The 19,273-nt window shown below is 38.6% G+C and overlaps 1 protein-coding gene across 4 annotated transcripts in view; it reads right to left on the reverse strand.

Annotated features, from left to right (window-relative positions):
* EYA4 (EYA transcriptional coactivator and phosphatase 4) overlaps positions 1-19,273 on the reverse strand; it is a 273,929-nt gene that overhangs the window by 237,087 nt on the left and 17,569 nt on the right. For all 4 annotated transcript variants that reach the window (XM_004740227.3, XM_013063854.2, XM_004740226.3 and 1 more), the window contains exon 2: positions 8,849-8,948. In XM_004740227.3, the coding sequence (XP_004740284.2) occupies positions 8,849-8,881 (33 nt within the window). In that variant the 5' untranslated portion in view covers positions 8,882-8,948. The remainder of the gene's footprint in view (positions 1-8,848; positions 8,949-19,273) is intronic.

Below are 19,273 nucleotides of genomic sequence, written 5' to 3' on the forward strand. Positions count from 1 at the left end.
ACTGTCCTAGAAATCTGTCCTCCCCACAGTGTCTCGGCTACCCAGCATCACTCGATCTTAGGGTTCTGTCACCTTGACCTGAAGCCTCCTCCTCATTCTTCATCTTAGAAGAACATATGGACCAAAGAATCACACAGCAGTCTCTCACTGCTTCCACCTGGAAATGATATGTACAGCACTTCCCTTTGTATTTCATTTGCCAAAACTAGTCCTATTGTCCTATCTAAATGCAAGGAGGCTAGAAAATGTATTTCCCAATGCACCAGAAAAGAGGAGTATGAAACAGCATTGGTGAAAACACAATAATGTCTCTGCTCCCATGTCTAAAACTGAACTCCTGGATCTCCACCCTCAATGTGTTCCTTATAAGTTAACCTGACTCAATAAATGCCATGCCATCCTTCCCACTGCTCAAGATGAAAACCTTGAAGCCATCTTTGACTCCTTTCTCTCACTACTGACCCCCAACCCATCAGCAAGTCTTCTGGCTCTACCTTCAAAACATATCCTGAATCCAGTCGCTTTGCACCCCCCACGCCACTGCTACCTTGTCCATTTCACATCTGGGTACTGCAACAACGCAGTTTCTACTCTTGTCATCATAACTGTCGTTTTTAATAAGGAGACAGGGTGGTTTTTTAAAAACTTCAGTCACATTATGTGGCTCCTAAGCTCAAAACCCTCCAACTGCTTCCCAAGTCGCTGAAGCTAAAGCCAAAGCTCTTAAAATGGCCCCCAAGCCCCTACATACACTGTACTCCTCCACCTCACACTTCCAACCTGATTACTTGTTATCTCCAACTGTTTTCTCCGCCACAGCCACCAATACTGGCCTCTTTCTATCCTCTGAACATATGAGCTGTGCCACCAGCTCAGTTTCATAGTTGCTATCCTCTCTAACTAAGCCCACGTTCCCCAGATACCCATAGGGCTCACTCCTTTACCTTCCCCAAGTCTTTGCACAAATGCCATTTTCTCAGTAAGATCCTGACTCCTCTTCCAAAACTGCGGTCTTCCCTTCCCACCTACCTTGGGATTCTACCCAGAATTTCCTAGCCTCCTCTCTACTTTACCTGGTTTTCCACCTTACATTTATTATCATCCAACATACTCTACGTATTTACTGTTCATCTCCCCCAACAAGAATATAAACTCCATGGGAATAATAGTATTTGTCCATTTTGTCCACCATGGATTACTAACATCTAACACCATGCTTCAAATACAGCACTTCTTCACAAATATTCACTAAAGAAATTAGTTGCCACTGTCCAAAACTCATTTTAAGATAAATTTAGAACTCACGGGGCTGGGTGACTCAGTCAGTTTAGCGTCTGACTCTCGGTTTCGGCTTGGGTCATGATCTCATGGGTTGTGAGATTGAAGCTCAGAGCTCAGCGTGGACATTGCTTGGAGAGTCTCTCCCTCTGTCCTCCACACACTTGCATGCCCACGTGCATGCGCTCTCTCTCTCTCAAATAAATAAATCTTTAAACACAAATAAAATAAAATAGGGGCACCTGGGTGACTCAGTGGGTTAAATCTCTGCCTTTGGCTCAGATCATGATCCCAGGGTCCTGGGATTAAGCCCTGCATCAGGCTCTCTGCTTGGCAGGGAAACTGTCCCCACCCCACCCTCCCCCCACCCACCGCCCTCTGCCTACCTCTCTGCGTACTTGTGATCTCTGTCAAATAAATAAATAAAATCTTTTAAAAAATAAAATAAAATAACTTTAGAAGTTGAAATAACACCTTATAGTCTTATATGAAACAAAAATTGGGGGGGGGCACAAAAATGATGTTACATTTATCTTTTAATCTTCAGTTTAACAAAGTTCCTGAAAGAGAACATGGACTCTTTAAATATTTCTTTAACTGAATTTGTTGAACTGTCATTCAATTTTCATACATTCTGCTATCTTATGATTGTCTGCTCAAAATATTTAGTAATGAACTTTATACAGTGGGTTTGTAATGATGGGAAAATAACTTCTATTTCTCACCAAGACCCAGGATATTTAAACATTTGCTCTTTATTTGAATAAGCTGAGATCAAGTTGAGTTTTAATGCATACTTAAAGACATCAAGTGTATTGAAGGGTCTGAAAACCATTTAAGTTGATCAAAGCAGGTAAGATAATACATTTACCAGTATAGGTTCTGGAAGGGGACTACGTAAGCCCACATCCATCAGTGCAACATTCTAGCTGTGACAACCCTGAATAAGATCTCCAAGATCAGCTTCAGCCTGCCCTGTGGGGCAGTTTAATGGGATGAGTCACATAAAGCACTATCAAGGAATGCAAGCTCTTTTCATCAGCCAACATTTTCCATTTGCTGTATACCTTACAGCAAAAGTTCCATTACATTAATTTTCCCATTTCTCAGAATTATTAAAGCAAGAAAGAAATATATTACATTTATATTATAAACAGTTATTTTCATTTTAATTGTTAAGACAGAATTATTGGACAATCAAAAGACCATATGTAAGTTGCAAATTCAGATAAGAGACTTTTGGTACCTGAAGATATTATGGCTCTTATTTGCATTTATACTCTCCAAGCCAAGTGCTCAGAGCTTCTGACAACTGTCCAGCCCCAGATCAGCAGGTGTGAGGCTCTCTGTCACTCCCACTCCTGACCAAGTCCATGGCAGGTTGCACTAAGATCATAATGTTTCTCTTCCACTGAGCCAGGAGGAAGCTTTAAGATCCTTCTCAACAGGGACAGCTGCTACCAGCTGTTCACAGGTGACAGAAGAAAAGCCTAACATTTACTCTCCAGATTACAGCAAATGATATACAGTCACAATCCATATTCTGTACTCTGTGGGGCTCTCCCTGTCTCCAAGTGTATTCTAAAATTTGTAGAGAGGTTTTAATAAAATTAAGTCATAATTTTAGAAGGTCGTAAAAGATGATTCATTGAATTTTTTTATGAATCTTTAACAACACATGCAAAAACATAGAGATTCAGAGTTAAAAAATTGTGCAAAATGAAAGAGTAAGCCTTAGTGACTAATAAAAATTAAAATTTAAATTCACTGTACCTACTTTTTAGGTACTCTATTATATAATTGCAAAGTAAAGATATCACTGGCAATTGGGAGTTATAACAGTTTTGAAAGTAATTTACCTTTAGCCAAAATTCCAATGAACTCTGAAATATACTGTCCCACTGAGTGGTGCAAAAACACCTGTTGTGAACATGATTCTTCTGACTAGTTTAAAGGTCGAGTTCTTCCTAACAGATTTGCAGCCTCAAAAATAATTTTAGTTAGATCGAAATAAAATACATTACATGATGATGCTCAAATTGATTTAGAGTATCTAAGAAAAAAAGCAATAAAATAATGGGATTCCAGGATTTGGACAATGCCACATTATCAAAGATGAAAAATCAATTTAAATTAAAGATAATCAAAATAATTATTTTATAGCAAGGTGTTGAAACATTGACAAACTGGTGATTCTGAAGCTGTACGTCTAAAGGGTGATTTGGCTGGCATATCAATTCCATACAACAGCTAAAAACTGTCCAAATCACTCAGAAAAGAGCACAGGTTTTTAAAGATGGGTTAGTGGCTATAATCAAAATGATCCATAGACTCTCTAAGAACAAAGAACTGGGGAATAATTTAAAGTCATTTAGGATCCTAAGGGAAACAAACTGAGACAGAAAAGAGATTAATTTATTAAACTAACTTTAGAATTTTAATTTGCATTATTAAGTTAGTAAATTTGATGTAAAAAATACTATTAGTATCTACAAATATACATAAGTTTCTAAAAACACTGCTGCAATATATATATAAAATGGATCTAATGGATGTGAATTCACACCTCTATAAAGGAAATACGTCATCAATAACAAGTTAAGTGCTTCAAGTTAAGAGTAACAATGTTGACATATATAGGAAGTCAGGCCCTTAATGTCTAATAGTAGGGAATGCCACCCTACAGTAAAAACTTTATTCTCCCTCAGTCTACTTGGTAATCATTAATGCTTTACTCCATAACCCACCAGTAAAATTCACAAGCAATATTTTTTTCCCCAAACTTCTAGTTTGATGATAAATTTAGGCAATACCCCCTCTCACTTTGATACGAATGAATAAGATGAGGAAAAAAGTCTATGGCCCATCATTCATATAGGACCTCAATATATCTCAATGTGTAAAGATAGTATAGAAGCTATAAAAACAATAAATATTGCTCAGTCTTTATTTGAATACAGGGAATATAACATATTTCACAGTATCAAAGGAACTTCTTATTATTAATATAGCTACTGCTATGCATAATCTAGATTCATATTTATTTCTATTAATGATAGTTAAAAACCAGTCAGCTATAACTGGATATAAAACTGTTTCTAAATAATTAGAAAGTTCTAATATAGAATTTCAGACAAATATGAAAACTAAACCTTACTTTAATTGATGACCTCCTAAAATTCCCTAGATGGTCTCAGCCAGACTGTAAAGTAAGATCCAGATATAATACAAAAAAAAAAAAAATTAAGAACCACACTTTGTTTTGATTACATGCTGCTGTGTGTATTATATGTTATGTGTAATTTTTTTAAAAAATGTAAAGGAAACATGAAATCATGAGTCAGTAATCCATTTTGAGAATAACATTTTGACTTTCTAAAATTCATCAGGCTATTCAATAACATACCTTAGTATGTAACAGTATATAGAAGCTTTTGAAGAAAACATTCATTAAATGACAGCAAGAATTGTGCTAAGAAGCAAGGATACAAGATGAACAAGACTTGCAATGACTCTTAAGCAGTTTATAATCCAGTAGAAAGGTAAATAAACAGATAAGATTTCAGTTCTGTGGGGTAAGTCCCAGGATGGAGGTAAATGCCATTGGCAGCACATTGTAGAGGCCCCTGACAGTCTGGAGAAGAAAAAGGCCATCTCAGAGGGACAGAAGCCCATCTCAGAGGGACAGAATATCTGGAGTCTTCCAGATCTACTAGTTACCTGCGTGGAGCAGAGGCCCACCTGGGAAGAGGCTACATACCGCACTAGAAAAGACACAGAAACCTCAGAGGACCTGTAAGATTCCAGGAACCAAAAGAAGCCAGAAAGAATACCAGAGAGCTAGAGGTAAGCTTCACTGAACGCTTGGGACTTTCTCTTATGCAAGAAAGGGCCTGTGAAGGATGTTAAATAGAACAGCCACATGATCAGGTATGTACTTCAGAAAGACCACTCTAGAAGCAACTGAAAGCAAAAAAAGAGTCAGGAGATAAAATAGAGATCCAAATGAGAGCTGTAGCAGAGTGAACACTTTGAGAGAGCTGAAAAATTAAGATAAGACAAGAGTTTGAAATGGAGATGAGGATGAGTCCCTGCTTTCTGACCTAATCCACCCCAGGGCTGAGGATGCCATCCCTGGAGATGAGAAGAACCAGAACAAAAAAGAGGGGTAGAAAAGTTGGGAAAGGAGAGCTTGTGAGTTCAGTTGCCATATGTTGAGTTTTTAAACCTATGCACCTCCAGGCAGGGCTGTCGCCAGAAGGTAATTGGATATGCAAGAATGAATGCATACTCTTTAAAGACCACCTGAATATGTCAGGTAATTGTAATAACAGCTAACATTTACCATGTTTCTACTTTAAGCGGGGCATATGTTAAGCCTTTCATATAGCTTCTTTTTATTATCCTCCCCATGCTACACATGAAGAAGAGTTTAAGTAATTCCCTTATGGTTACAGAGTATTGAAGTATCAGGGATTTCTGATTTCAAACTCAAGTACTTACCCACTATACTATGCTGTGTCTGCAAAATCCATTATAGGTTTTAGGACCAGATAAACATGGGTTCCATTCTAATCTCTGCTACTTAACAGCCAAGTGACCCTGACACTCTCCAAGCCATAGTTTCTCCACCTGTAAAGCGGTGACCATAACAATTACATCACAAGACGATTCCATGGAAAGAAAATATGGAAGTGCCAGACTCAGTCTATATGTGCAATAACTGGTACCCACTGCTATGCCTATGCCTAAAGAAGAAATTCTTCTGTGATCTGAGCAAATTCCCTTTCATCTTATTATGAATTTTCTTTTCATTCTACTCTATTTTTCTGTATCTTAATAAAGACTATGTATCGTTTTTCAAAATATTTGAAACATATTCTATAAAATTTAATGTTATTTAAAGATTTCACTCAAATAGAAATCATTTCAATGTAAAGGGGTTGATTCAATTTTTTTGACATTTCTTGTAATGATGAATGTCAAAATAAGAAAACCCCAAAACCATAAGTCGTGCTGATGTTCTGGAAAGAGCTTTGGACTTGGAGTCAGAAGACCTGTGTGAAGTCCCAACTCAGCCGTTTACTAGCCATGGTATCATGGGTATGTCATTAACAGTCCCAATGGTCCCTCTGCGCATGTCTGTTCTTCCAAGTCTAAGGATGCTGAGGGAGAAAGGCTTTACAATCTTTATAAAACCAAAACCCTTAAGTCATCAACACTTGACACAAACTTCAAGTTTCCCGTGTTTTAACCCCAAAGTGCCCACTCTTTGATGGCCCGTCAAACCACTCCACAGAGCAGGAGCTTCCCATTTGACTCTGACCAGATGATACTCCTCAGGTGGAGGGTTCCATGTAAAGTGTGGGGGAAGGTGGGAAGTGGGCAGGGGATGGGAGTGGAGAGCATTCTTTCTTTTTCTCAAAATCACCCCCATTCTCACCACAAATTCAGTAGCTAAGTTTAAGCCAAGAAGCCAGAAAACCACACCAGATTTCCGATTTTCAAACCTGGCTGCACATTAGCAATACCAGGAACTTTAAAAAAAACAAAATTTGTGGGCACCTGGGTGGCTCAGAGGGTTAAGCCACTGCCTTCAGCTCAGGTCATGATCTCAGGGTCCTGTGATCGAGTCCCGCATCGGGCTCTCTGCTCAGCAGGGAGCCTGCTTCCCTTCCTCTCTCTCTGCCTGCCTCTCTGCCTACTTGTGATCTCTGTCTGTCATATAAATAAATAAAATCTTTTAAAAAATAAATAAATAAATAAAAAATAAAAAAAAATTTGTTTTTAAACGTTGAGCTCCATAGTCCTGAAATAATGCCAGAGGAAGCTATGATTTACAAATGCTGGGTTTCACTTTGTAAAAGGTCGTATGAAGCATCTTGCATAATAACCTCATTCTAATGTTAAACATAAAAACATATTCCCTTTCACCTACACTACATTGAAAATAAATATTCCTTCTTGAGGATACACATGCAATGAGATCCGCCATCCCTGTCTGCCAGGACAGCACCAGCATTAGTTTCATGTCCCGGGCTATCCCAGGGTCTCGGGAAAACAGCGACAGTTGGTCAATCTCTCTCTCTCTCTCTCTCTCTCTCACACACACACACACACAGACACACGTACACATGCATGTGCACAAACCTTTAAGTAACCCTCAGTGTGTCAGCAAAGTACAGATCAACAGTGGCCCTCTCCTGAAGCAGCACCACTAAAAGGACATTATTCACTCAGGTACGTATATGGTCTCGCTTACAGACCTCTGACATCACTGGGATCCATAAATCCATAAACAAGCAATGGTGTGGGTGACATCATGCTATCATCCATTTTGTTGGAGTCCACACTTCGATAACAAGCATTTAAAAAAATAACTACTTGGAAGCCCCCACCTCCTAACTGCTATTTGTCTACTCAGGAAACTTTTGAAGAGTAATATCTCTACCATTTGACAGATCTTTTTTAAACTTTTATGGTTTTGGTTTTTTTGTTGTTGCATTGTGATGCCATGTAAAATTAAATAATTTTACTTTATTTAAGATAATATACCATGAAATTATGCAATGGTTGTGTCTGCTTGTAAATTAAAGACTTAGTTATCACCTCTTCTTTTAAATGAAGTATTTTTAGAATCAGATTAACTTGAAAATGGCACACAATTCACCAGAACATAGATTCATTTGTATTTCAAAACCAAGCTGGTCATAGAAGTATTTTCTAGAACCACATGATGATACACAAATGCACTCTTTTCTGTTGCCTCATAGAAACACGAGACTCTAAGATCCAGTCGTGATCATACAAAGAACAAGGTCGTAAAGAACATAAAGAACAAGGTCAATCTGCATAATACACACTTGGTAGGTTCCCATATCTCCTCACTTGTGACACGGCTAGTGGTCTGTGGGAGCAACAGCTTGAGGCACAGTTGGCAGTAGTGTAGGAGCGTGAGGGAAGACCTCCCACTGACTTCTGTTCCACACACTAACGTATCAGTGCCATGGAGGCACAAATAGTGAGTTAGGAGCAAAGGCCACATAAAGTCTTTCGCTTTGAGAAAGCAGAATCTCAGAGTGACTGCCACCAATCTTATGCATACTTCACTCTGCAAAGAACTAGCAACATAGGCACTCTGAGAAAGCACAGGAGGACTGTGGCTGCCATCCCCGAAATGAACAAGAGGTATGCTGGTAACACTTCTCCTGTTAAGCTTCTGACATTCAACACTATATGCACGATCTAAGCATTTCTGGAATAAAATGAAATAAAGACGGTTTGCAAAATTGTTTAGATTGTTGAAAATACTTGGCATGATTTAAATGCCCTAGTCTTTCTACCACTAGCTTTCCAAACAATTGATAGAGACCTCAAAATGTGACCTCATTAAGCAGGAATGGAATAATATTTCCAAAGGTTTGTTTTATAGCCTTGGAAGAGAATTCAAAATTTTATATATATGTATTTTACAAAACTCTTTGATTTTTATAATATATTGCTTTTAGTATGATTTTGAGTGGTTCTGTCACAACTTTTTGCAGCAAACTGGAGACTGAATGAGACTTACTGATTGCTCATTTAAGTCCTGGGAGTCTTCCATGTGGTTTTCTCACTTCTCCAGCCACCCCCAAACAGAAGCAGCTTCCTTCAATTAAAAAGTGGACTATCTAAAACAAAGAGATGGAAACAAAGAGGAATAATGAAAAGATTTTTTTATTTATTTGCAAATTACCAAAGCACACTATGATTTATGCAATAATGGATAATCCACAGGAGCATTACTTTCAAAGAACAATACTCATTAATATTATCCATATCTTATAGACCCAATGACCTTGAAAATCACACCATGAAAAATGGGAATATGTGAACAGCTACTCAGGACAATTTTGGAGACACAGTCTGTAATAAACACTTAGAATACTGTTTCACTGAAAGAAAAATCGGTCGTTAAGCTATTGGCAGATTAAAAATTAAGAGTCTGCATCAATTGTTCACTTTCTGAAGTCTATGAATTAAGAAAATGCAGTATGGGGGCACCTGGGTGGCTCAGTAGTTTAAAGCCTCTGCCTTCCGCTCTGGTCATGATCCCAGAGTGCTGGGATCTAGCCCCACATCAGGCTCTCTGCTCAGCAGGGAGCCTGCTTCCTCCTCTCTCTCTGCCTCCTTCTCTGCATTCTTGTGATCTTTCTCTGTCAAATAAATAAATAAAATATTTTTTAAAAAATACAGTATGTATCTTAATATGACAGCTTGCTATAAAGGAAAATTTGTCTAAATTACCAGATGATCATCATCCAGTGTTGAAAAATAGAGCATCATAAAATACATGCTCAATTTTAAATATAGATTAAAAATAACACTATTACAGTAAAGAAGGCATTACAGACATACATGGGAAGGACAATTCACTAATTAACCTTAGTGAGACAGTCAGTTAATTATTCAAAAAAGTTCATCTTTACTCCATACCATATATTTAAAAATTTCCAGGCAAACTGAAATATAAAATAGCTCTAAGAAAAATAGGCATAATTTCTTTCAATACCCAGATGGAGAAGGATTCTGTAACAGAAACAATGAAATACAAAACAAAAAAGCCAAACAGCCTCTTGAATCCCCTCACACCTACAACAAAAAAAATCATAAAAATTAAAAGATAAGTGAAAATACAAAAAGAAATACTGTACAAATATCAAACACAATAGGCTAATATCTTTAACATATAAAGAACTCTTAAATGCAAACAGAAATGCTCACACATCCCTACAGGAAAATGGTCCAGCATCACAAAACAATGCTCAAACTCATAAATAAATACAATGCCATTTAAAATAGTGATGATGCATTTGTGGTCCTTCAAACCCTAATTTTAAAAATAAGAAGAATATAAATTTTTAAAAATTGTGTAAAAAAGTGGTGTTTCTCATGAACATCAATTAGATATAAACTGCTACACTCAAGGACTATTTAGTGGCATCAAAATTCTCTGAAGATACAACTTAAGTGAAAGATTAGTATTCCAATAAGTGTTCTGCAGAAACAACTCGGTTTATTTCCCCAGTTTATTGAAATACAACATACACAGGTGTTTTGCTCCATTTTACAAACATCCATTCATACACTCCCTACTACAAGCAGGCAGATATGGCTTTAATTTCTTCCCTTTTCCACGTTGCACTATTTTCTACAAAAACAAATCTAGGACTTTCCTTATTAGAATACAAGACATTCTAAAAATTACAAAGGAAATTTAAAATGTATCTTGTAAATTGTTTTATGCCTAGAAGACTCAGAGATACAGATTAAAGATTTTTTTAATCTGAAGAGTTAAAAGTCATAAAATGGGAACGTAACTTATATGTATGTAAATTGACAGTGTCCATGCGACACTGATTAAGTATAATCGCAAACCAGAAAAACATCCCTTTTAAGAACCACACAGTTTTACAGCGTATACGATATGAAGGAGGAAGGGTAAGTATGAAGCACACTGAGAGGTGTGGCAGCATGCATTTGGACTCAGAAAGACGAGCAGGCAGGGAGTTCAAGATGTACAGATGTTATTTTCTGTGTTGGGGGTGGACATGAGAAACGGTGAATGGACAGCCTGGGCTCTGCTCTTCCCTCCCACCTCCTCCCTGTTTCACCTCCCACTCTTCCCGTCTCCTTAAGGACGGTTCAGGGCATCTGATCTGGGTCATTCAGCCTCATTCTTACGGATCTCTTGCTTGCTCCTCCTGTCCTTGAAGTCCTCCATCTGAATCCTCAGCCTGTATACTCTTCCCTACCCTCGTGACCAAGACCATTCAGGCAGGTTCACCTTGGGTCTGAGCACAGCACAGTCATTGCAGGCCACTAATCCGCTGATGCTGACCTTGCTAAGACTGACACCTGCCTGCCTCAGGAGCCTTTCCTCCATCCTCCCAGAGGGCAACTGTGGCAGATCATCTCCTTTAGTGGCATTTTCTCCTCACTACCTGGATAACAGACTGGCCAAATACTCCTAAGGCTGTTATTTTAAAGAACTACCACAAACCATATATCTCTGACCAATAGAAATTTATACTCTCATAGTTCTGACAGCAAGAGGCCCTAAATTAAGGTGCTGGAAAGTCCATACTCCTTCTCTAGACTCCAGAAAAGGTTCATTCCTTGTCTCTTTCTTGTTTCTAGTGTTGCCCACAATCCTTGGCATCCTTTGGCTTGTAGATGCATCACTCCAATCTCTGCTTCCATAGTCAATGGTATTCTCCCCACCCATCTCTCCACTTGGCCTTCTTCCATGTGTGTGCATCTGTATCCAAATTTTCCTATTCCTAAAGGTACACCAGTCACTGGTTTAGAACCTACCCTACTCCAGTAAAGCCTCATTCTAACTTGATTCCTTCTGCAAAGACACTACTTCCACAGGTGAGGGGATCAGAATTTGAACATATGTTTTAAGGGATCCAAATTCAACCCACGACATAGCTATAGTTACCACACTAAAATGATTTTTAAGATGTCATCAAGGTTTAAGTGTAGTATTTCCAGAAAGGATATCTAACAATTAGAACAAGGATATGGATCATTAGGAAAGAAGTTACTGTTTTCTAGAAAGGACCACCATCTCAGGACAATGGTAATAACTCAAAAGAAATTAAAAATTAAGGCTTCAGAAGAGATGTTGGAACATAAGAGAATTAAGCAAAAGCCAGTCTTTTATTTTTCTTTTTGTTAACCCCCCACTGAGAATCTACTTAACGTTCCAGTTGGGAAGCTATTTGCATTAATGTTCCATGTTACAACATAATACTTTGCTTTATGTTTCCTTAAAATTGAGATTGTTACTTAGTTTAACTTCTTTATGGTAACATGAATTTCTTTTTTTGCCAAACACACTAAGGTACTAAAATATTATGAGCCCAGTGATTTTATATTCTTGAACCAAATAAAACTACCTAGGTTAATTGCAGACACAGTATTATTTTACATCATAATTTAGCATTGGTTGTTATGCTAAATCTTTTAACATTTCATTTTCACAAATATATGAGAAAAAGACAAGAATGCTCTTCAAATCAAGTAAAAGAAGTATTACTTCATAATAAAGATATAAAATTAAGGAATAACAATAACCTCGTGCTGTTTTATGAGGTAATAATCTAGTTCCCAGCTCTCTTTCAAGGCCATTCCCTCAGAAAAAGGTGAATTTAAAAAGGAATAATAACAACCCCACCCATTCCATGTTAGATTTTTTTTTCTCCTGCAATCAGTTTCTCAATACATAGTAAATGGATGATATCCTTTTCTCCAACTCCGCTTTAGAGAAAGTGAGCTATAAACTCCTGTGTCTTAGAAAATTAGAATTAAAAAAAACAACATCTCCCCTAGTTTAAATACATAAGGAGATTCTGATATCCAGTTATACGACAATTCTCAGAAACAGAACAGGGCGGACGCCTGGTCCAGGTGGTGGAGACAGCAAAGAGAAAAAGAAGATGTTGAGCAATGTTTGAGAAGTTTGTAGACTGCATGATCCAGTTCTCACCCTTTTGACTGATCTTTCTAACCAAACCCTCAGTGAAAAGGAGATTGTCCCAGCACGCTTTGGCAAATAAACATGAACGTGGAGGGGATGGCTTTCTGCACCAGGGCTGGCACGGGACAGGGACAGAGGCTGCACACGGGAATACTATATCTCTGGACGGCACACACATGGTGCAGCCTCCCACGGGTCATTAACGCCAGACCCCTGGGCTTTGTCACGGACTCCTTGCCCACTCCCTTCCAATTCCAGAAGTGACCAAGTGCTCTCAGTACTTCATAGCGTTCATTCAAATCTCTCCATGTTTGTCTCATGGCTGCCATAGTAGTTCAAGCCATCAATGGCCCTCGTCCAGATGGGAGCAAGCGCCTCCTGGGGGTGTCCTTCCTCCAGAGCGGCTCCCTGGAATTGACTTTTCTTTCTTTTTTTTTTCCTAGATTTTTAAAAAATTTATTTATTTTTGAGAGGGAAAGAGAGACAGCACAAGTAGGCAAAACAGTAGGCAGATGGAGAGGGAGAAGCAAGCTCCCCGCTGAGCAGGGAGCCCAATGCGGGACTCGATCCCAGGATTCTGGGATCACAACCTGAGCCAAAGACAGACACTTAACCGACTGAATCACCCAGGCGCCCCACGGACTTGACTTTTTGCAGTGCAGCCAGAATAATCTTCAGAGTAGAGATCTAATTGGATTCTCTTAAAACAAAGTAGATCTTGACCCTTCCTTTAGGATGAGCCAGAAATTCTTCAGTCAGTCCTACTTGAAGCTGGGGCAGCGCCTAACAGAATCCATGCAGGACAAGCACTAGTTTGCTGCCTTTGCTCCCTGGGGCCACTACCTGTCCCAGGAGGGAGTTCTGAGGGAGAGCTCCACCTTCCTCCTTCTCCTGGCTGCACACCATTCCCTCATCCCACCACCACGGACACACTCACCACAGTGCCTTGCAGCCGACAGAGAGGACTACAGCAGAGTCTCCTGGGAGGACGTGTGCACAGTACAGGCTCTGTGATAGTATAAAGGAAGACGGAGTGGGGAAAAGACTACAGCCCCCACCCACGTGCCCAATGCCTACAGTATCCTGAGGGAAAGTGGAAGACACTCTTGTACATGGCCATCCGAACAAGTTCCAACCCCGATACAGACGCCCGACAAGTGGAGAGAGGCCTATGGAGAGTCCCACCCATAACCACAGATAAGGCCCCCTTTAAACTTAGATGGGGCTTTGAAGAATCTATGTACATGGGCAGAATTTCCTGGGCCAGGAGAGGGTGTCCTTCCATTACATTCTGTCATCCAGAAAAGCTAATCTATTGTTTGACTTACAGGTTTTCAAAGGGCAGGTACATTTTTGCAAATGTACTGTGTACAAAATGGCTCTTTGCCCACATGAGGCTATAGTATAAATATACTGATCCACAGCCAACATTTCGCACTTAACCCGCTAGACTGCACAGTTCCTTCCAAGTCATACCAGATTACTTGTATCAAACGATGTATCACAATCCCTTCCTACTGCTTAGGATGGGTGTGTGGGAAAGGATCAGGCTAGTCCTCCTTCAGTGGCAAAATCTCTGGGGCATTAAACTGGGGCATGCTCGGGGTGCCTGGGTGGCTCAGTTGGTTAAGGCTCTGACTCTCGGTTTCGGTTCCTGTCAAGATCTTGGGGTCATGGGATACGATCCCCATGTTGGGCTCCATGCTCAGTGTGGAGTCTGCTTGAGATTCTCCCTTTCCCTCTCCCTCTGTCCCTCTGCCTTCTCATGCTCTAAATAAATAAATAAATAAATAAGATCTTAAAAGAAAAAAAAAAAAAAAAACACTTTGGCATTTTTTACAGACATGTGAACAAACTTGGGTCTGCTAGGGAGAGACAGAAGAGAGGTGACCCAGAAAGAGTAGTAGCAAAAGAGAAGATGGCAAGAAAGTCCTGGCAGAATTTAAGGACCTGGATCTTATTACTCCTGAAGTCTCCACTGTTTCTGTGCCCTTCCTGCTGCTTGGCTGTTCAATTCTTCCTTGGATTCCCTGAGCCATCCTCAAGAGCCTTCAATTAAATTCCCTCCCTTACTGAGTATACTGCCTGACATAAAACTAAAATTGTAGAGGAAGTCAAACAACTTACATTATCGTTACATTACTCAGATATTATAGCTGGACTCCAACTGTCAAGAGGGCATCGCTTTCACATCCTGCACATCAAGTCACCTACACTGCCCTCAAAATTTTACAAATGGGTCTGGCACCAGCTGGTTCCAACAGGTCAAGCAGCATGCCAAAGAGGGAAGCCAACAGCACCAAGGACACCTAGCTCCAATTCTACAGCCCACTGTTCAGAGGAGGACATGGACATTCTTTGACCATGCATGTGACACCTGTCCCTACCTGTGCAAAAGGAAAACAGCAAAGGAAAACTGCTTACCCTGATCTGTCCAAGAGACAGATCAGGGTAAGCAGTAATGAGGACTGTGCCTTGTTTCCATCTCCTGAACTGAAACCAAACTAAAAACCAGACGCCAAGCTCCTCTGACCCGCTTTGTAGAGCATGAACTTCGCAAAATAGTCCATATAAAGCAAAATGTTTAGAAGAATGGGGTTAATTTCTCATGCTAAAATTATAACCAGCTCAATCTCATGCTAATCACCTGGGTCATTAGTGATAGGTTCATTTTGGGGGGCAATCATCTTCCTGGAATTATAAACTATGATCCCTTATTTTTGACAAGCAAGGCCTGCCAAGTTTGTTTTTATGTTGTTTGTGTTTGTACATTGTTGCTGGTGGGCTAGTTATCCTAGAAAATGCCGACCCAGTTCTATAACTAGACAGTCCCAGAGGAACCTCTGAAGGGATTCTGGGCTTGAGCAACTTCTGTTACCCTCCAGATACTCAGGCAGACTCTGCAGGCTCACGGGCTGCGTCCGTCGCTCCTCTCAACCTGGATGTCACAATTACCCTGTCGAGCTTTCTGTGTACCCTGGAATGGTTCATCTAGCTCTGCTTGTCCTGCAGCCTGGCAGGAAAAACCATTTGAGCCCTTTCTCAGAAATAGTCTGTTTTTTTGGCCATAAGCCTCTCTTTCATACCTGCGAAACATTTTTGATGAAGAATATATTGACCCTATGTATTACTTAACACACGTCTGATGACTTTATGCCTCTCTTGAGGAAAATCTGTTGCACTTTGAGAGAATTTTAAAAATACATCTCCTAAATTTAGTATTCCCCTCTTGAAACCTGAGAGGTAGAAAAGACAGTTTTGCTAGAGAGAATATAAACTTAGTGATTCCGAATACTTCTGGATAAAGCAGTTCTGCATGTGAGTCCTTGCTTCCTCACTGGATAATGGTATGGCCTTGTGATAGTTCATGATTGTCTCTAAATATCATTCTCTTCATACATAAAATAGGAATAATAATGATACCTATTTTGTGTTATGTTGAGATTAAATGAAACCGTGTATTTCAAAAATACACCCCATTCGATTATTCGTGACAGAGTGGACAAAGATCTCTGCTTCTTTACTTTGCTTCCTGTATAATCAATTAAAACATTTTAATATTTTTACTGTACAGTAAAGTATTATCTATGCAATTTCTTATGGAAATGTAAGGATTTTAAATTCTGCTCTACTAAGAATATTATATTAATCAGTGATCTCCAGAAAATGCATTAACTGCCTATGTTTAGAGAGTAGCCAAAAGTTACCAGTCTTTGGCCGATTCTCTGAACTTAACATAAGTTTGTTAAAATGAACAACATCTTAATTACATTATTACCATTTACCCTTTTTAGCTTTTCATTCTATATAACACCAAAGTTGTGGCTGGTTTCTTTAGTGTTGAGAGACTGATGCTGTCAGTAACAGAATTATACATCCATGTGTGAAAGAGAAGGGAAAATATTTTCAGAAAAGAAGTTTTGAATTGGTAAAAGCAAGGGTGAGGAGCTAGACATTGGTAATAGCAATTGCAATTACTATATTTTGGTCACTAACATGCAAACAAAGGATGACATATATCATAAAATTGCAGCAACACATCTATCTGGATTTCTGAAAAACAAGATGAATAGTAATGAAAATTAAGGAGCAACATGAAGACTGTTGTAGTGATCTAGATAAGAAATCAAGGGAATCTAGACTGATGTGATGGCTGAAAGACACCTGGAAAAAAGGTGGTTATGCAGGATAACATAAAGACAAATCAAAAGGATATAAAAAAATATGTGAATATAACTCCTAAGGCAAATATGATTTGCAGGTATCACACGGTGCTGAAAATGTATCATACGGAAAAGTTGAAAGGAAAAGGTATTTTTTCTTTGTGTGTTATTGTTTTAGTTGTCATTAATTTCACTTATGGAGATGGGCAGGAAAAAAAGGCAAAAGGCAATGTATAAAAAGAAAGTCTGAGAATTCTGTCTCTTTTACTGAAGGAGGGCTAGAAAACTCAACCCACCATCTGACTCAGCAAGGAAGCTTGTCGTATGATGGAGCCATTGGGAAGAAATAATAATTACTTATTATAAAGTAAATAATTACTTGAGATAAATCAAAACCTCAGTCTTACTCAAATGTAAATTTTAAGTTGTTACTGCCTCTCTGGTATGGAAACCTCAAACCAAAAAACTAAAAATCAAGACTGATCCAGAGGCCTGAAATCCCCAGACTCCAGGGGAAGTAGATGCAAAATTATCCCACAGGACAGGAAGGATTCTGAGAGAGAAATCCATCAAAAATGATAAACTAGGGACGCCTGGGTGGCTCAGTGGGTTAAGGCTTCTGCCTTCGGCTCAGGTCATGATCCCGGGGTCCTGGGATCGAGTCCCGCATCGGGCTCTCTGCTCGGCAGGGAGCCTGCTTCCTCCTTCTCTCTGCCTGCTTCTCTGCCTGCTTGTGATCTCTGTCTGTCAAATAAATAAATAAATAAAATCTTTAAAAAAAAAAAAAAAGATAAACTACATAAGGAAACAAAATGCCACAGAAACAGCAATTGCAACAACAGAGAAACTAGGATCCAAAATCTGAGATTATAGGACCATCTGAAAAAGAGAAGTATGCTTAAAACAAAGAGATAGAAGGAATACAAACAATATTGAAGGAAACCCCCGCTATGAAAAATAAATACATAAATCTGGGAAAGAACTATAAAAAATGTTTTCTTAAAACTATATGCACTGAAATCTTATAAAAGAAATGAATGAGTTAAATAGCAAATTAGATTTAGCTAAAGAAACAATTTGCAAAGTAGAAAGATAGAAACTAATAAATAAACAAAAATTCTCAGGAAGTACGTAGCCCCTTGAGTGAAATTAATGGTAACAAAAAACAGTAACAATGCAAACATGTATTTTTCTCTCATATCTTGCATATCACCAATTTCTCAGGAATCAAAGTGTGACAACTGAGAGTCATCTTTTGTGGAGGGGGGGCAGGGATCGTGCAGAATCCAACATATAACAAAGTAAACATGAGAGATACAAAATATGACAATAAATTTGACTTACCTAAAGCCAAATTACTTGCTTGAATTCTGTCTATAATGAATATTAGTTGGGGGTTTAATTATATATGATGCTATCTGCCTTCCTAAAATTTGGGACACTTGAAATTTTTACCTAGAGTTTTAATTAAGGCTGGATCCAAAGTTTGAATATATTCTTCCTCTCAATAAATCCCCCTCTGGCGTCAGGGAATAAAGGCATTCCACTGACTTCATAACTGCATTCAAAATAGAATCACATTAACAAAAAACTGCATTATAGCTTCTAAAAACCCAAGAACTTCTTAAGGGCTAAAGATATAAGAATTCAGAAAATAATATCTTGAATAAATTTGGTGTTTTTCAATTCTATATTGTACTTCCTTGTATGTTCTGACTTCAAGAGAAACTTAGAATATGAATGGAATCTATAGGGTCTTATTTCTTTGTCTCAGGATCATAAGAAATATAGAAATAAGTGGGGTTTATTTACAGAGTGGTCATATGTGTCTGTAGATAGAATATTTGAAGCATCTTAGCTCCAGGGAACTGAACCACTTCCTTCTTCTCTTTCCTTCTTTCAGTGTTTCCTTACATATTAGTTCATAGATCTACCTTTCAGAATTTCCACTCTAGTCTACCCACCAGAACCATAAAGCATAAGCTAAATCCTGCTTTAATATGTATGGCAGGCTGTTAGATATTAAGAGAGTGCAATCATTCATGTCACCCCTAAATCTTTTTTCCTCAAGTTAAGTACCCCTAGTTAATAAGACTACATCTTTAATAAAAAAAAAGTCCTTGTTTCCCAAAAGGGATTATGGGAGAATTCACTCAGCCACAGTTGCGGGGAATGCATAATTGCCTAGGAAATGCATTAAATGGAAGATAGATATGAACTAGGTCATAGTGCATCATTATTTTTAGACCATTCAATTATAAATTGACTTTAAATTATTACAGATCAGCATTAATGTATAGCAAAT

This window comes from Mustela putorius, unplaced genomic scaffold, assembly GCF_011764305.1.
Source record: "Mustela putorius furo isolate JIRA1106 unplaced genomic scaffold, ASM1176430v1.1 tig00003863_pilon_pilon_pilon, whole genome shotgun sequence".
Lineage (NCBI taxonomy): Eukaryota > Metazoa > Chordata > Mammalia > Carnivora > Mustelidae > Mustela > Mustela putorius.